Source organism: Dunckerocampus dactyliophorus, chromosome 19, assembly GCF_027744805.1.
Source record: "Dunckerocampus dactyliophorus isolate RoL2022-P2 chromosome 19, RoL_Ddac_1.1, whole genome shotgun sequence".
NCBI classification, from domain to species: Eukaryota; Metazoa; Chordata; class Actinopteri; order Syngnathiformes; family Syngnathidae; genus Dunckerocampus; species Dunckerocampus dactyliophorus.
The window spans coordinates 9925152-9940449 of NC_072837.1; the positions used below are offsets into that span (position 1 = coordinate 9925152).

Here is a 15298-nt window from a genome sequence, read left to right on the forward strand (position 1 = left end):
ACTAGAGATCAGTGTGTAATAATGTTTGATGCATTTAAACCTCCATTGTGAATTACGTGTTTATTTAAATTTATCAGCATCTTTTTAAAGCACATTTCGCTTTATTCATAGGTTGTCTTCATAATACTATGAAGACGTATTGTCTGTATTTTTATAAAGCGGAACTACTGTGACGTCACCGGTAAAGGACGGAACACTTATGACATAACACCGGCAGGTCAATTGTTCTGCATAATCACAAGTCCAGTAGGTGGCGGTAATTCATTTAATAGCTATTTGCCAATCGCCTACAGGAACCAAAGAAGCAGAGGCCTGAGCTCAATGACATAAAAGCTGACATTGCATGACAGTAAAACTAGTGGAATAAGTTACATAAAAATAAATGAGGGGGCCAAATGACATAACCGGAAATAACGTTACCCGGAACGACTTTGGAAGTGTACCACAAACAATGGAAGCGGTGACATCCGACAGACCGTACCACATTATTATTTTCGGTGCTTCGGGCTTCACCGGCAAGTTTGTTGCTGAAGAAGTGGCCCGGTACGCGGCAGAAAGTACTGGAAATGACCATTTAACATGGGCAGTGGCCGGTAGAAGCCGACCCCGTCTGGAGGGAGTGTTAAAGCAGGCGGCTGACAGGCTGGGTATGTAGGTGTGTCTGTGTAAGAGAGAACGCACGTATGCACTTAAAATGCCAAGTGTAAGTGTGGAAGTGCGCGATTTGGAACACAGCCTTACGCTTAGCATTTTGAGTGCATACGTGCCTTCACAATGAGAAGTAGAGCAAAATGCAGTGCTTCGACAGTACCCGGAAGTTACACTTAACACGCCTCAAATGTTGAGTGTGCAAAAATGAGAAAAAACAGCGGAGAGAGGAAGACAGAGAACAAGTTTGTTAAGTGTTAAAAGTGGGGCAAAAACGAGCTCCGAACAAACCGCATTGCTTGTTTTTCAAACAAAATGTCACCGTGGTAAATAAACATTGAAAAAAAGTTACATTTGCATTTGGTTCTGTGGACCAGAGGCTAGCTAGCTGCCGCCTGAGAGACAGAAGAAAGTGAGTGCCAGGCAAAATGTGTAAACAAAGATGGCAGAAAAGTCAATTGAATGCAATTTCAAATGTGAGTGATCATACACACTGGCATAGACAGGCTGAGACTGTAACATTTTACAAACTATTCATTCTCACAATAATAAGGGACAAAGTGCCTCCCTTGTCACTTACCTTTATCTGGTCACATACTGTATGCGTGAGTAGATTAAAAATTTAGTTACAATGTCTTACATTTTAGTCGCAAAATGCGACCATTTAGTCCTGAGCCCTGCATCCCATGTGTGTATGTCCACTGACAGACATTAGGGTTGTTCCTCAAATAATAGTGAGTGTGCCAAATGACCACTCGCCTTCTATTGATAGTCATATATTGCAGTATTATCAACAATAATTCTTATAATAAAGATTACTTCCATTTTTCAGCTATGCCAGAGTTGAGGACGGATATTGATATCATCATAGCAGACGTGTCCAATAAAGAATCTCTGGCCATCATGTGCCAACAGGGTCTGGTTGTTCTCAACTGTGTTGGTCCAGTAAGTGTTTTATGCTACTGTTATCGATGTATTGATTCAAAGAAAGATTGACTTCACCATTAAAACTGACGTTACAGTACAGGTTTTATGGCGAGCCGGTGGTCGCCGCATGTGTGGAGAACGGAGCTCACTATATCGACATCTGTGGAGAGCCCCAGGTTTTTCATTTTCAACATTTTCAACTCGCCACGAATAAATGAATGTATGGGAAACACTTTTGTGTGTGTGTGTGTGTTGGCGTTGGCAGTTCCTGGAGTGCATGCAGCTGCAGTACCACGCTAAGGCCTTGGACAGAGGAGTCTATGTGATTGGCAGCTGTGGCTTTGACTCCATACCTGCAGACCTGGGCATTATCTACACTCACACACACTTTAAAGGTCAGACTTATGTTTATGTGAACAAAATGATATACAGTATGTTGTAAGATCCTGACAGAGATTGTCTTTGCTTTTGTTGCATATTATTTCAGGGACACTGACTGCAGTGGAGAGCTTCCTGACTATCAGCAGCGGGCCTCAGGTAATCTGTGGCAAATTACCCTTACTAGTGCATTAAAAGTAAAGTTTATGTTGGATTTAATTGGTGTCGTTGCATGGAGTAGCCATGTGTTGCACTGTAATGCATATGTCCTGACAGCAATTTAGTGAGTTCTATTCAATAAATATTACAAAAAAAGCGTCCGAGAGAATCAATCTCAATGACAAAACTAGAAGATAAAGATCAAATCTTTGTAGTATTTAATTTGCGTGACCAGAGAGGAAATGTTGTTTGATTTCAGATGGAATGTAAATAAGTCTTTGACTCACCAAAGAAGTGAAGGTGTTGTGTGTAAACCCTTTTAGGGCACATGCGGCCATGTTGCCACGTGGCAGTCAGCCGTGCACGGCTTTGCTGACAGTAGCTCCCTTCGCCAGCTGCGGCGGAAGTTTGGCTACAAGCCGCTGCCTGTGGTGGGAAGCAAAGTCCGCCCGAGGTAAGGTTATAACCCTGCCATTTGGGACTATAATGGCAGGGGAAACACTGAAAATGTATTATTTTCATTAGCTGTTTAGCAGATGCTTATATTATGTACCGTATGTATTGTAGTGTTTCTCGAAGGACTGCAGTCTGTCAGTGGTATTGGGTCTTGGGGAGCGGATGTCGTCCTTTAATTGGCATAATTGGCCCCGACTGTGGAGGGTGCCACAGCAGAACCCCAAGAGTGATAGGTTTTTTCATGGTAGTGTCCAATAAGACCAGAAAAAGTTGCTAGATTTGTCGCTAGTCGCTCTTTTGAGCCGCAAAGCTGGCAACGCTAAATTCCCTTGCTGCGTATGAGGTGTGTGAAGAAGCCATCTACGAAGTTGGAACGTCAAGCAACACAGACAGTCCCATTAATAATGTGTTCATCAGCGAGGGCGAACAAGTAACGCCCAAAAGTTTCTTTTTTTTTTGGTAAAAGATAGCGCTAAATGTATCTGAGGGGTTAGATGGGGTCATCGTCTAATTTGCATAATTGGCCATGACATGTGGCATGTGTATGTAATTTTTATGGACAAGACAAAAAGCGAGGGAAAAAACATTTAAAGAAAAAAAAATGTTTGGAAATGCGAATGAACTTCTCTCGCTTCTTTTTGTGTTTTTTCAATGTCGGAAACAAGACTGAGCCAACTGTGAGTACTTTTAGATGTGGGGAGGGGTCCCACAGCAGAACCAGTGACTCATACATTAGTGTCAAAAAGTGCTAAGTAAGACCCGAAAAAGTTGCTAGATTTGTCGCCAGTTGCTACTTTGAAAAACAGAATGAGGGGTCTGAATACTCGCTAAAGTTGGCACGACACTGATCCCTCCTGCAACGTCTTCTTATTCCCTGGCAGACCAGGTGCGTATGAGGTGTGTTAGGAAGCACAAGGGGAAGAAGGGGAAAGAAGAAGAAAAAAAAAGCACAGTTGTGATGCCATCTATGGTACGGAGACATTATAGTGTTTTGTGAGAGAGGGCAAACGGGTAGCGCCAAATCTATTTATGGCAATCTGGCACAAATGAATGTATGGGAAACACTGGAACTGAAATGTTAATGTTATTTTAAAAGTTCTACCAATTAATTATTCATTTATTTAATTGATTATTTTCTCACATGTGTGTGTGTGTAGAGGTTCTGTGTTTTTCAGCAAGGAGATTATGCAGTATGCCATCCCATTTATGGGTTCAGACCCCTCCGTAGTCAAGAGAACACAGCGTTTCCTTTTCGAGGAGGAACATCGTTCACCAGTAAGTACTCAACCCAGTTAGTTTTTAGTTGTTTGTATTATAAAGGTTGTGTATCCTGATTCTTGTTGCTGTTAATATAACAGTAAACTATCACTTTTCCAAGACCAATACAAAACCCCCAAACTATTTGCCAAAGGTTATTATCACGCCAACCTCTATTATTTAATGTGATTTTTTTTTTCTTCTCATCATATCATTCATTATGCGTGCTAAGCCCGAGGGGCGGAAACTACACATTTCCATCTAATCAATAATTTGGCATGCCTTGTTCTAATAATATTATGAAGCGTCTCCCTCTGCTCCAACATGCCTTAGGAAAGGGAAGATTTAGAAGAAGCTGATATGTCTGCACCAGCCCACACCGTCAAGATACCACTTTCTATGTTGGATTTGTACAGAAACACCTTCCCCTCCGGGGCGAAAACCAGGAATTCTGTCTGCTAGACCAGGGGTTCTCAGATGGTCTGACACAGGGACCACATTTTCCAGTGGTCATTAAGTCGCAACCCACTTTTTTATTTTTATTTAATTTATTATTAATGTTGTAATTTTTTTTTTAAATACTGTTAATAAGTCAAACCAAACAAATGTTTTTTTCTAATCTTTTGAAACATTAAAACACGTAATTACATGTCCAGAGTGAATTTCGAAGGCATTTTATTCAGGAAATATTTTTTAAGGAACATAACTGCATGCATCAAATTAAACTGCATCAAACTGCATCAAATTAAATATGAAAAATGCATAAATAAGACCACTAAATCAGATATTTTACTTCTAACTGTCCAATGGATATATACCAAAGAGAAAAATGACTAAAACGTTGCTCAATTTTACTTCAAAATAAGGAAAAACACAAGTCAGACATTGATTGTATCTACGTATATTCCATATTTGAATGTACCATAATTTCCGGTGTATAAGCCGCTACGTTTTTCTTAAACTTGGAACCCTGCGGCTTATACAGCGGTACGGCTAATTTATGACCATGTTTCTAATCTCATGACATCTCCAATACTTCAGAACTACTAGTAATCGTTTTAACAGTGCCTCTCACGAGTCAGTGAAGAAACGGTAACTCTTTCAAAACAATAGTTGTGTGTCGAAGTTGTGCAACACGTCGTGTGTACAGCTTTAGACAGTGTTGCTACCACCGGGGTCTCCAACAGGTAGTTGTAAGATAGCAATAGCTCACCGGCTGATGTTGAGTAGTTCACCAAAGAATATTTGTATCACCTCTTAGTATTTTTATAAGTGTTTTATTCAAACATGACACCTGTATTTAGTGACAAATGAGTGGAGATGTGTTTTGTAAATACGGTGCAATTGAAATGTTGGCAGTGCTCTCAGCAACCTTGCCATTAAATTGACCGTTTGGCAATGTTCTCGGTTCATGTTCTGCTAGTTGTTGAAAAAAGGTACATAATAAACCAAAAATAAATTAATAAGTCATAAAACATTGCCATTTGTCATTTATGATATATTGAAGACACAGCGGCGGCAGTCTGCCCTCCCATGTAACCCACCACCACATCTTTATAAAAATCCTAGGGGAAATCCTGGTAATGACCTCTTGCCATTTGCGATAAGGTCGTTGTGAGTTTTCTCCTAGCTCATGATTGTTTCCTTTCAAATAAAGAGCTACCTGGTCATCACAGACTCGTGCGGGCCACAGTATGTCTTTTTAGGATGTGGACATGTGTGGCTTATAGTCCGGTGAGGCTTATACATCTGTTTTTCTCTGTAAATGGATCCGCGACCCACTTTTGGGGGTCCCACCAGCTGAGAATCCCCGTGCTAGAACATATGGGACCATAGCTCATAACCGCCCCCTTTTACACGTAAATTTCCCCTTTCACGTTCTTCCAATCGCCCCCTCCATCCGCAGATCCAGTATTGTGCATATGTCGGTGTTGGGGGCCTCCTCTCGGTTGTCAAGCTCGTCTGTGGTGGACTGCTCTTCTGGATCATGGTCAAGTTCAGCCTGGGCAGGAAGCTCCTTACCATGGTACTTACATTGTTCCTTTTTTTGGAATTTTTGGTGACAGATGAGAGTAAAGGGAAGAACACATTTTGTCAAGCTAGTCTTCCTTTAGCAACATACAGGCTGCCATGTTATCACACTTAACACAGCTGACACAGCATTCACAATTCTCACCTGGACATTCTGCAGACCTGCCAACATGTACACATTTGTAGTACTCTGCACACAATAAACTATATTGCATTTCTATTGCAAATGCATTTTAATCTGCAATAATAAACGACTGTTTCAGCTCCAATAACACTCACTAAACTGTATTGGTGGTAATAGAGTTTAATAGAGTCTAAAGTGGAAGCACCCATAAAAAAGCCCTAAAAATACCTTGTGTTGTGTACCCCCGAGCCTTTTTCTCATATCATGAGTACCCACTCAAACACCCTACAATTTTCCCTTCGTCCCAATAGGGGTACACATACCCCCCCGGTTGGGGACACCTGCCTTACAGCATGCTTGGGCATATGATGTGCTCTTTTACACATTTGAAAATACTTTTAAGAATGTCTCTCTTATAGAATTGGCTTCATTTTATGATGTAAGATGAATGTCGACATCTGTAGAATCGAATCGTTTTGAATCATTCTGTTTTTAAAATATATCATTTTTTAATCATATTGAAACCTGTGTATCTAGATGTGAATCAAATGGTCTGTCACAAAGAGATTACAACCCTGGTGTTTACAGTGCGGTATGGGGCCATTTGCGGCCCACAGCTTGATTTTTATTGCCCCGCAGTACTCATAAAATTTCTTCAAAGTTTCCAGTCTGTACTGTACACCTGCGGAAAAACCCAAATAATGGACGCACTCATAAAAAGCCCTAAAAATGCCTCGTTTTGATACTCTGGACCCTGTAATATGCCTCTCACAGCTTTAAAACACATTTTCGATTCAGTTTTACACATCAAAAAACAATTCCAGGCATATATTATTGTAATTACAAAATATCACGACTTGTTAAAGTATCATCATCATGGAAGATGTTGACTTCCCTGCATATAGCACCATCAAACCACTTTCTATTTAAGTTACCATTAAAAAAAAAGCCTATAATTATTTACAATTTAAAGCAGAGAAAAGAGATCCAGGAATATGCGAGGGAGGGAATGCCGATATAAATGGGATTTATATATGCTGATGATTAAAGTTTGTCTTTTTTTTTTTTTTTTTTTAAGTTTCCAAGGTTTTTTTCCTTTGGCTTATTCAGCAAGGCTGGTCCAACGATGAAACAGGTAAGAGAATCTATTCTATCAAACTCTGTCTGCTGTATCTACCCAGTCTGCTCCCCTTTGGTCCAGTTGAATTGCTTCTAGTCCATGTCCCATCTTCTCACAGATCGAAGACACCTGCTTCAGCATTGTGTTTTTCGGTGAGGGATACTCGGAGGGTACAGACCCTTCACAAGGACAACCCAACGCCAAGATCTGCACTCAGGTCTTGGGAGCAGGTTAGAGTGCAGTGCTCATATGTAGATGCAGTTAAATTAGTGAAAGGCGAATGTAAATCGAGTTCTCAGACACCTCGCGTATGGCGGAAAAAACGCGAGCAATTGAGAGGTCCATAAAAATGGAAAATGGAGAAAAAAAACACATGGTATGCTGGGTAGATTTCTGTTGGGGAAGAGTGTGTGTGGGCTTCCTAGTATGCTTTGCGGGTTATAAATGAGTATAAAATAGTATTGTTTTACTTTTTTTTTGTGTAGGGGATATTGGGTAACCGCATAGTGTGTCAGGCACAAACATGAATCTGATGCTGCATATTTTTATCTAGTTACAAAATACAGCTAATTTAACACAATAATATAATAAAATAAAATATTGCATAAAACTTGCAAAGGGGGCGCACGGTGGCCTAGTGGTTAGCGTGTTGGCCACACAGCCAGGAGATGTAGAAGACCTGGGTTTGAATCTTCGTTGGGCATTTCTGTGTGGAGTTTGCATGTTCTCCCCGTGCGTGCGTGGGTTTTCTCCGGGTACTCCGGTTTTCCTCCCACATTCCAAAAACATGCATGTTAGCTTAATTGGAGACTCTAAATTGTCCATAGGTATGAATGTGAGTGTGAATGGTTGTTTGTCTATATGTTCCCTGCGATTGGCTGGCGACCAGTCCAGGGTGTCCCCCGCCTCTCGCCCGAAGTCAGCTGGGATAGGCTCCAGCATTCCCGCAACCCTAGTGAGGACAAGCGGCATAGGGGATGGATGGATGGATGGATGGATGGATGGAACTTGCAAAGGACACGACCGGTCTCAAGTTTGGACACACTTCCTCATACTATTGAATGACAAAGTGCGTCCAAACTTTTGATTGAATGAATTTCCGTTTCCTATGTGAGTATTGTATGAGTCTTGAGTAATTCCAATGTAAGTTCTCTTGGCAATAATGTTTCCAAGTCTTTGAAATTGCTTTTTTTTTTTGTAAAATGTTTCCAGAGCCTGGTTATGTGGCTACAGTGAGCGCTATGGTCCAAGCAGCAGTAACTCTGCTGAAAGAAAGACACTCTCTTCCCAGGAGGTCAGTGAAGCCTAAAAGCCGTACAGTAATCCCCTGTTTATCCCGGTTAATTGGTTCCAGACCGGACCGCAATAATTGAATTTCCACAAGGTACGATTCAATATTAATAAACTGAATATTTTTGAAGCTGGAACATAGAAAACCTGTTTATGACTGTCTAAATACAACTTTTACCATTATTAGAGCCCTCTAGACATGAAATAACACCCCTATAGTCATCTTTACACTCCTATTACCCAAGATAGTAGATATAATCAGGTCAAATAAGCCATTTAGGACATAGGTAAGACTCGTGCTCGTGCGCGTTTCAATAATGTGGACAGGAAGTGACGTTGGGGATTCAGAGTTGCATTTTAGCGTGAGTATGGCCACAACAGTACCCCGTGTTATTATGGTAATGGTGGTGATAACTATTATTATTATTATTATTATTATTATTATTAGTAGTAGTAGTAGTAGTAGTAGTAGTATTAGTATTGTTGTTACTGTGCCTTTTGTGAAAAAATAATGATAAAAGTCTGTCGTTGACAATCAAGTCTGGTTAGTAGTAGTACAGTTCATCAACGTCTTGTATTGCCTTTAAGTGTATTTATATTTTAGTTCATTTAGAACATTTTTATGCTTGAAAATGCTTAATTTAGTAACATTTCCTTAAATATAAATTTTTTGGACAAATGATAGGGGGCAACCACATCGCAGCGATCATTTATTAATACATTTAAAAAAAAAAACGTAAGAGAGTGAGCACGTGATGTTCGAGGGACGACTGTGAGTGTATCCTCACGTGTTCTCTTCCATCTCCCCCCCCACACTCTCTGGATTTTGACAGGGGAGGAGTTTACACACCAGGAAGCGCCTTTTACAACACCAGTCTCATCGATCGCCTTCATAACCACGGCTTCAAGTTCTCTGTGAGAAACTACCAGGAACCACCTCAACATGAGTCACTGTAAAGGTCACACCATAGCTTTTGTGTGTGTGTGTGTGTGTGTGTGTGTGTGTGTGAGAGGGGGAAAAAATGCTGATTTTGCATTTCTACTTCAAAAAAAAAAAAAAGATTCTGCTAAAAAAACTAAAATATTGATGACTGCAATAGCAAGTAAGTAATGCTGCACTGTACGGTGCCAATTGAAGACATTAGAATAAATAATTGTCTTAGAACTTTTCAGACTTATGCGCATGTTTAATACCAGACAAATAGCAACGGAGGAGGCGCGGTCGGGGGAGGAGGCTGCAGAATCCGAGCATGTTAACCAAGAGAAGGATGCAGATTTACTATGTACACAACTTGATATTTATGGAGTAGTTTATTAAAAGAATGAAGGACCCAAAATCATTTTGTAAGCCAGTGAAATGAGCAGCAAAGGACCGCTTTAGGGATTCATTGTGGATGTACGTATTTTACTTTGATATATTTTCATGAATAAAAAATGTGTTGTGTCACATACCTTATTTCCCTCACACTTAGTTATTAGTATTATTGCTGTATTATTATTATTTTGTTTGTTTAATTTGCCATGCCCATTAATAGAGACGGTTCTGTTTTTTTACTCTCTAGGGCAGGGGTCACCAACACAATGCCCACGGGCACCAGGTAGCCCCCCACGACCACATGAGGTGCACACAAGCCTGCTTTTCATTCAGGTTTTCAGTTAATAATGTGAGAACACTAGAAAGAAAAGTATTCTGAAACATAAAGTGTGAGTTGTGGATACCAGCATTTTTTGAATGTTTTGGTAAAACATATATCGACCGACAATGGATTTGTTTTTAGCAAAAATGTGTACCCCCCAACCTTCCAATTTTTCTGTGTGCCGCCTTCCTTGAACAAAGTTTGGACACTCCTGCTGGAAGTCATCAGTTGTATTACATCGTCGCTGCCAGCAGATGTCAGGTTTTAGCCTTAAATGCACCCACTTGACGAATAATGACCCTGCACATCCTGACGTGACTGTAGAGGTCATTTCATGCCTCGGAGGATGCGGCAGAAGGGTGTGGATTCACAGTGAAACACTCACCAGGCTTCTACTTTAAGGCGGCGGTCATTAAAGAATAAAAAGACAATTTCCTGGTCATCTTGCTTCAGGTTGTGAGTCCCCCACCCCACCCCGCCCCACTGTTTTATCTGCTTCCCGTTCCCCAGCTGTCACCACAGCACAATAACGCCATAAACACGGTCCAAACACTGGCTGTGCCGACAGAACATGTCAGCTTGACGTGCAGTGTAGGTGTGAGGGTGAGAGATTGCAGTGGTGCCCCACCCTTCCAGCCTGTGTCTGCACACACAATGCTCCATTGTCGCTGTGCCGATATCCATGCTCTCCTCCTAGATATCAACATCCCCCTTTTTAACTGTTACTACTGACTGATTGAAACTGCCCAAGTATAGTGCTTCCATGTTGTACAACCAAAATGTTAGCCTTCATGTTTTGATGCCGGAATTGTTTAAATGTGTAGAGAAGTGTGCTAAAATGCCAGTCATTGCCATGGGAATTTTGTGCTGGAAAATGTGGAATTCTGGGAAAACTGTTGAAAACATGTGGCCTTAATGTTTTGAGTGAGCTGGATGTTGTGGCGTTCGAATGGTTTGACTCGGTTGATATATTACATTAGTTTGAAGCGAGAGCTGCTGCCAGTATCGGTATATGTAATGAAATGCTGGAAAATATTGGTAAGAAAGCCAATATCGACCATCTATGTATGATACAGTAATCCCTCGTTTATCGTGGTTCATTTGTTTCAGGCCCGACTGTGATTAGTGAATCTGCCAAGTAGGATTCCTTATTTGTAAATACAATATTTTCAGCGTTAGAACATAGAAAACCTCTTTATGACCTTCTAAATATGCTTTTTAACATTATTAGAGCTCTCTAAACATTAAATAACACCCCTATAGTCACCTTTACATTCAAATTACTCAATATAGTAGACATAATAAGAGAAAATAAGACATAAATAAGACTCAGTAGGGGATGTTCCAGCTATCAAGTCTGGTGCCTATGTTTCTCCCTGATCATTGCAGTAACATTACTCGCACCTAGTGAGTAGTATAGAATACTACATGTCATCACGTCTTTGATTGTGTCTTCTGAATGACTCATATTTGTACTTTACTTAACTTATCCAGCAAAATTTGCTTAAATATTCTTTTTCTCCCCCAATATTCAACCATGAAACAACGTGATTTGTTAATATATTTTTCAAAAACCATGGAGAATGAAGCTGCAAAATTAGAAGTGCAGCGAAGGATTACTGTATTGGATACCAGTGTTGTTCATCTGCTTCAATGAGAGCAATAAAGACAGACACGTCGAGGGTTGATTACTTTTAATCAATTCAGCTAGCTACAAAATGTCCACCACTTCACACACTGACAGGATACAGAGAGGGAGTCTTTGAATAGAACATGCGTTGAGGACATCAATCTCACAGTTGAACCTATTGTGTCATTCAGTTTGGGGTATTTGGTCACCTTACTCTAAACTACGGGACATTTTGGAGATTTGGTGTGCATAGCTCTAAAGTACAGAAGCAACAAAAACCCTTTGTGTTTTTTTCCTGTTTGGGTGTGTCGTCGTTGTTAACATTATTTTTACCAATAACAAACCACACGGGGAGAATAAACTTACAGGTACAGTCTTCTTATAAAAGTAAGGTCTCTCAGAAATATGCGTCTTTGCTTTACATTGCAAACGTTTTATTATTTTTTTTCAGAGCATCCAAAACCTATGTTACAGTACACAACCCATCCTCCTCTTCCAGCACTTATCTTCATCAAAGAACTGCATAATCGTTTACAAAACACTTTTTTTTTTTTTTTTTTTTTGCAATACAACCCCAATCCTCGTCTCTCGTCTCGCTTTTTTGTTCACCTTTTGCATTATTTTACAACAAGATGGTCACAGTCGGTAAATATATCAAGACAGAAAGAGTGGCACTATTGCAAACTCGCAGGGAAGAATGGAACAACTGTGTCCTAATACTGAGCATGCGTTTTTGTCAAGTCGCTACTGCCATGTTATTATTTTTTATATATATTTTTTCAGACAGGTTTTATTTAGAAGACTAAAATCTACCAATTGTCATGCAGAGAACGCACAATTCACATCACTTGGAATGCAATGCCTAATACAGCTACAGAGAATCTAGTTGCACATTGTCTAAACAGCAAACTCAGTATGATTGCCATGGAGGAAAATGGAGCTTTATTGATTGGAAGTGCTGTTTGCGAGCTTCTTCACAGCTAACTTTGCGTGCTTTCCCGTCAGTCTTCTCCCGTTTTCCCGTGACGTTACACTAAATCAAGGAGCGTGACAGCAGCGTACATGGAATGACACCGTTTTACTACAGCAATACTGAGATACTGAAAAGGAGGAATCAAAACAAACAGCATTCCTATGATATACTTGTCATCCATAGCAGTGTACTTGTATATTTCTATATATTATATGATATAGAATAATATATGATATTTGTATATATTGATCGACAGAATAAAAAGTTCACAGGTGAGCCAGAGAGCCATTAACTCAGCACTATATACAACCTTTGGAAAGAATGATGCACGGAGTATAAGAAATCTTTTTACCAGGACAATCTTCTTGAAAAAGCCGGACAGACGACACACAGAACGACATTTACAATGGGGGAAGGGAGGTGATATGTGCATGTGTGCAAACCTAGAAGGTCAATATGATAAAAGCATGGCAGCGCCCGATGACGTGCAGCGCCGGATGCCGGGAGGGGTGATGCTCGGCAGGCTGGCGCGCTTAGCCACTGCCCAGCATCTTTGTGGCCCTCTGGTTGGCCTCGTCAATCCTGGTCTTGTTGGAATCAGCCTATGAGGGACAAGAAAGAGAGGATTTGTGTCAGTTTGGCGCTTTTTAAACTTGAAAGGGGTCCTATCCTGCTCATTTCGAGGATCACAGTGGGGGACTATAGTAAACACTCCTTAAATATCAAGTTCCATACATCATAAATCTGCATTCTTCTTCTCTTGGCCGACATGCTCGGACTCCGCAGCCTCCTCCCCGACGACGCCTACTCTGTTGCAGTTGGTTAGGGTGTTTGAAGGTACGTAGGTGTCTAGTTCCCCAGAACACAAAAAAATCTTCCCATTTTTAAATCTGAAAAACTGCTTTTTGGCTGCCATTTTCAACTTTTCAAGCTTTTCAACTCCGTTTCGATGTCAGATGATGCATTATACAGGTGTCTCCTCGCCACTTTTGTTGCCACTTGTTTCTCCGTCCCTTGCAACGCCCCTTCCAGCGTGCAAGACAGGCACAGGGATAAAAGTAAGGTAAGTAAGTAATTCTTGTATTGAATCTTTTTATTACTGTATTTTATGTCTTTTGTGTGTTCGGTGTACAGTGTGAGTGATTCAGGTGTTAAAGTGACTGACTGTAACTCTCAAAGTTACATTTTTTGAAACTAATAGTGGTTTAAAAGAGCAGAATGTACAAAAAATATATATTTTTTCACAATTACGGCATAAAAATCGTCGTAAACCTTTCGTTCCGTAGCACGTAATGTTGTTGTTACAATAGGAGATACGTTTAATGATATAGTTAACACTCGTAGATTTGCCAAATTGCTATGATTACCTGACAACCCACATAAGAAGTGCATGTGCGTGTGTGCACGTTTTTGGAATCTAGGAGAAAGCTGGAGTGCCCGGAGAAGAACCACGCACGCACAGGGAGAACATGCAAACTCCACACTTTGATCACTAGGCCACCGTGCGGCCAGCACTCCTTCTACTTAAACGTTAAGATGCATTCCTAAGCTAAGAATGTAGGCTAAAAAGTGTCCTTCGGTGTTTGTACCTTCTCCATGATCCTGTCGATTTGGCGGTTCTGGGTGTCGATCTCGTTGCCCATGTCCAGGGCCATGTGGCGCAGGTTTCCAATGATGCCACCCACCTGCTCCAGGTTCTCATCCATCTCATTTTCTCGGGCATCGTCTGTTACCCTGACAACATAAACAAGCACAAGAAGGCTGTGTCTCTGTTGCTGAACCCAACTTCTCCAAAGTTTTCCAACCCACTTTGTCCTTCCTGCCTCAATGAAATTACCGTCCTTCACCTGCCTTGATCCCAAACTATCAGTCACTGCTGCTGAAACCCTTATTCATTCATTCAGCCATCTTTGGTGCAAATTCCTCAAGTGACTACAAGATCCTGAGACCACGTCACAGTCCTCCACGACACTACTCAGAGAGAGGGCTCATCGGTCTCACGATACTCCCACAAGGTCCTCAACATTCTGACCACCCACGTCCTTGAACATTCTCACCAAAGCCACGGTTCAGATGTCTCCCGATTGTAGTTAAGTCATGGAGTAAGGATGCCCTCAAACTGGCTCCCTGGCAGAGTGCACAACATGACACTCTGCGGGTGGGCAGAAGAAACGCTAAAAAGTGAATCAGACCCGAGGCCCTGGGGGATGTTGCTGCTGACCATTGCAACTGGCCTCGACAGTACTTGGGTGGTACCAATTTGATGGAGAAGGGGACACTCAGGAAAGGAATGCACCTGCAGCACCTGCAGGCCCTGTTGCCACTACTTCTACTTCTTCTACCTGCCCTACCTGTGGTAGAAGTTGAATGTCCTGGATAGGACTACCGGTATACAGCCACCAAAGGACTCACTGTTAGAAGTGGACGTCATCGTGTTTGTCAGGATAACTTCCATTTCTGGTTCGATAGTCACACAAAAATGTTTCTCGTTGCCATCACTGGTACCTTGTGGTGAGGTGGTATCAAACCTTTGGTGATAGTATGGAATATGGACACGGGACACGATGATTGGACAGACTACAATATTGGGAAACCTTACCAGACAACTTTACGAGCTTATGGTCAAACAGGAGACAGCACGGATTGCAGAGATGATGTTTCCCAGCAC

General features: G+C 41.2%; 2 protein-coding genes across 6 annotated transcripts in view; one reads left to right on the forward strand and one right to left on the reverse strand.

Moving 5' to 3' along the window:
* The first annotated feature begins 302 nt into the window (after positions 1-302).
* On the forward strand, positions 303-11569 carry LOC129172448 (saccharopine dehydrogenase-like oxidoreductase). 2 transcript variants are annotated; one of them, XM_054762173.1, is made up of 12 exons: positions 303-647; positions 1481-1593; positions 1671-1751; positions 1841-1970; positions 2063-2112; positions 2436-2566; positions 3726-3843; positions 5732-5851; positions 7059-7115; positions 7219-7330; positions 8313-8394; positions 9224-11569. In XM_054762173.1, the coding sequence occupies exons 1-12, from the start codon at positions 383-385 to the stop codon at positions 9345-9347; spliced, it is 1383 nt and encodes a 460-aa protein (XP_054618148.1). In that variant the 5' UTR covers positions 303-382; the 3' UTR covers positions 9348-11569. The 2 variants fall into 2 exon arrangements, with proteins under 2 accessions (XP_054618148.1, XP_054618149.1); XM_054762174.1 differs by lacking the exon at positions 8313-8394.
* Positions 11570-11706: 137 nt separating this feature from the next.
* snap25a (synaptosome associated protein 25a) overlaps positions 11707-15298 on the reverse strand; it is a 48227-nt gene continuing 44635 nt past the window's right edge. For all 4 annotated transcript variants that reach the window (XM_054762177.1, XM_054762181.1, XM_054762179.1 and 1 more), the window contains 2 exons: positions 14220-14364; positions 11707-13232 (listed from right to left, as the gene is read on the reverse strand). In XM_054762177.1, coding sequence (XP_054618152.1) covers positions 13164-13232; positions 14220-14364 — 214 coding nt within the window. In that variant the 3' untranslated portion in view covers positions 11707-13163. The remainder of the gene's footprint in view (positions 13233-14219; positions 14365-15298) is intronic.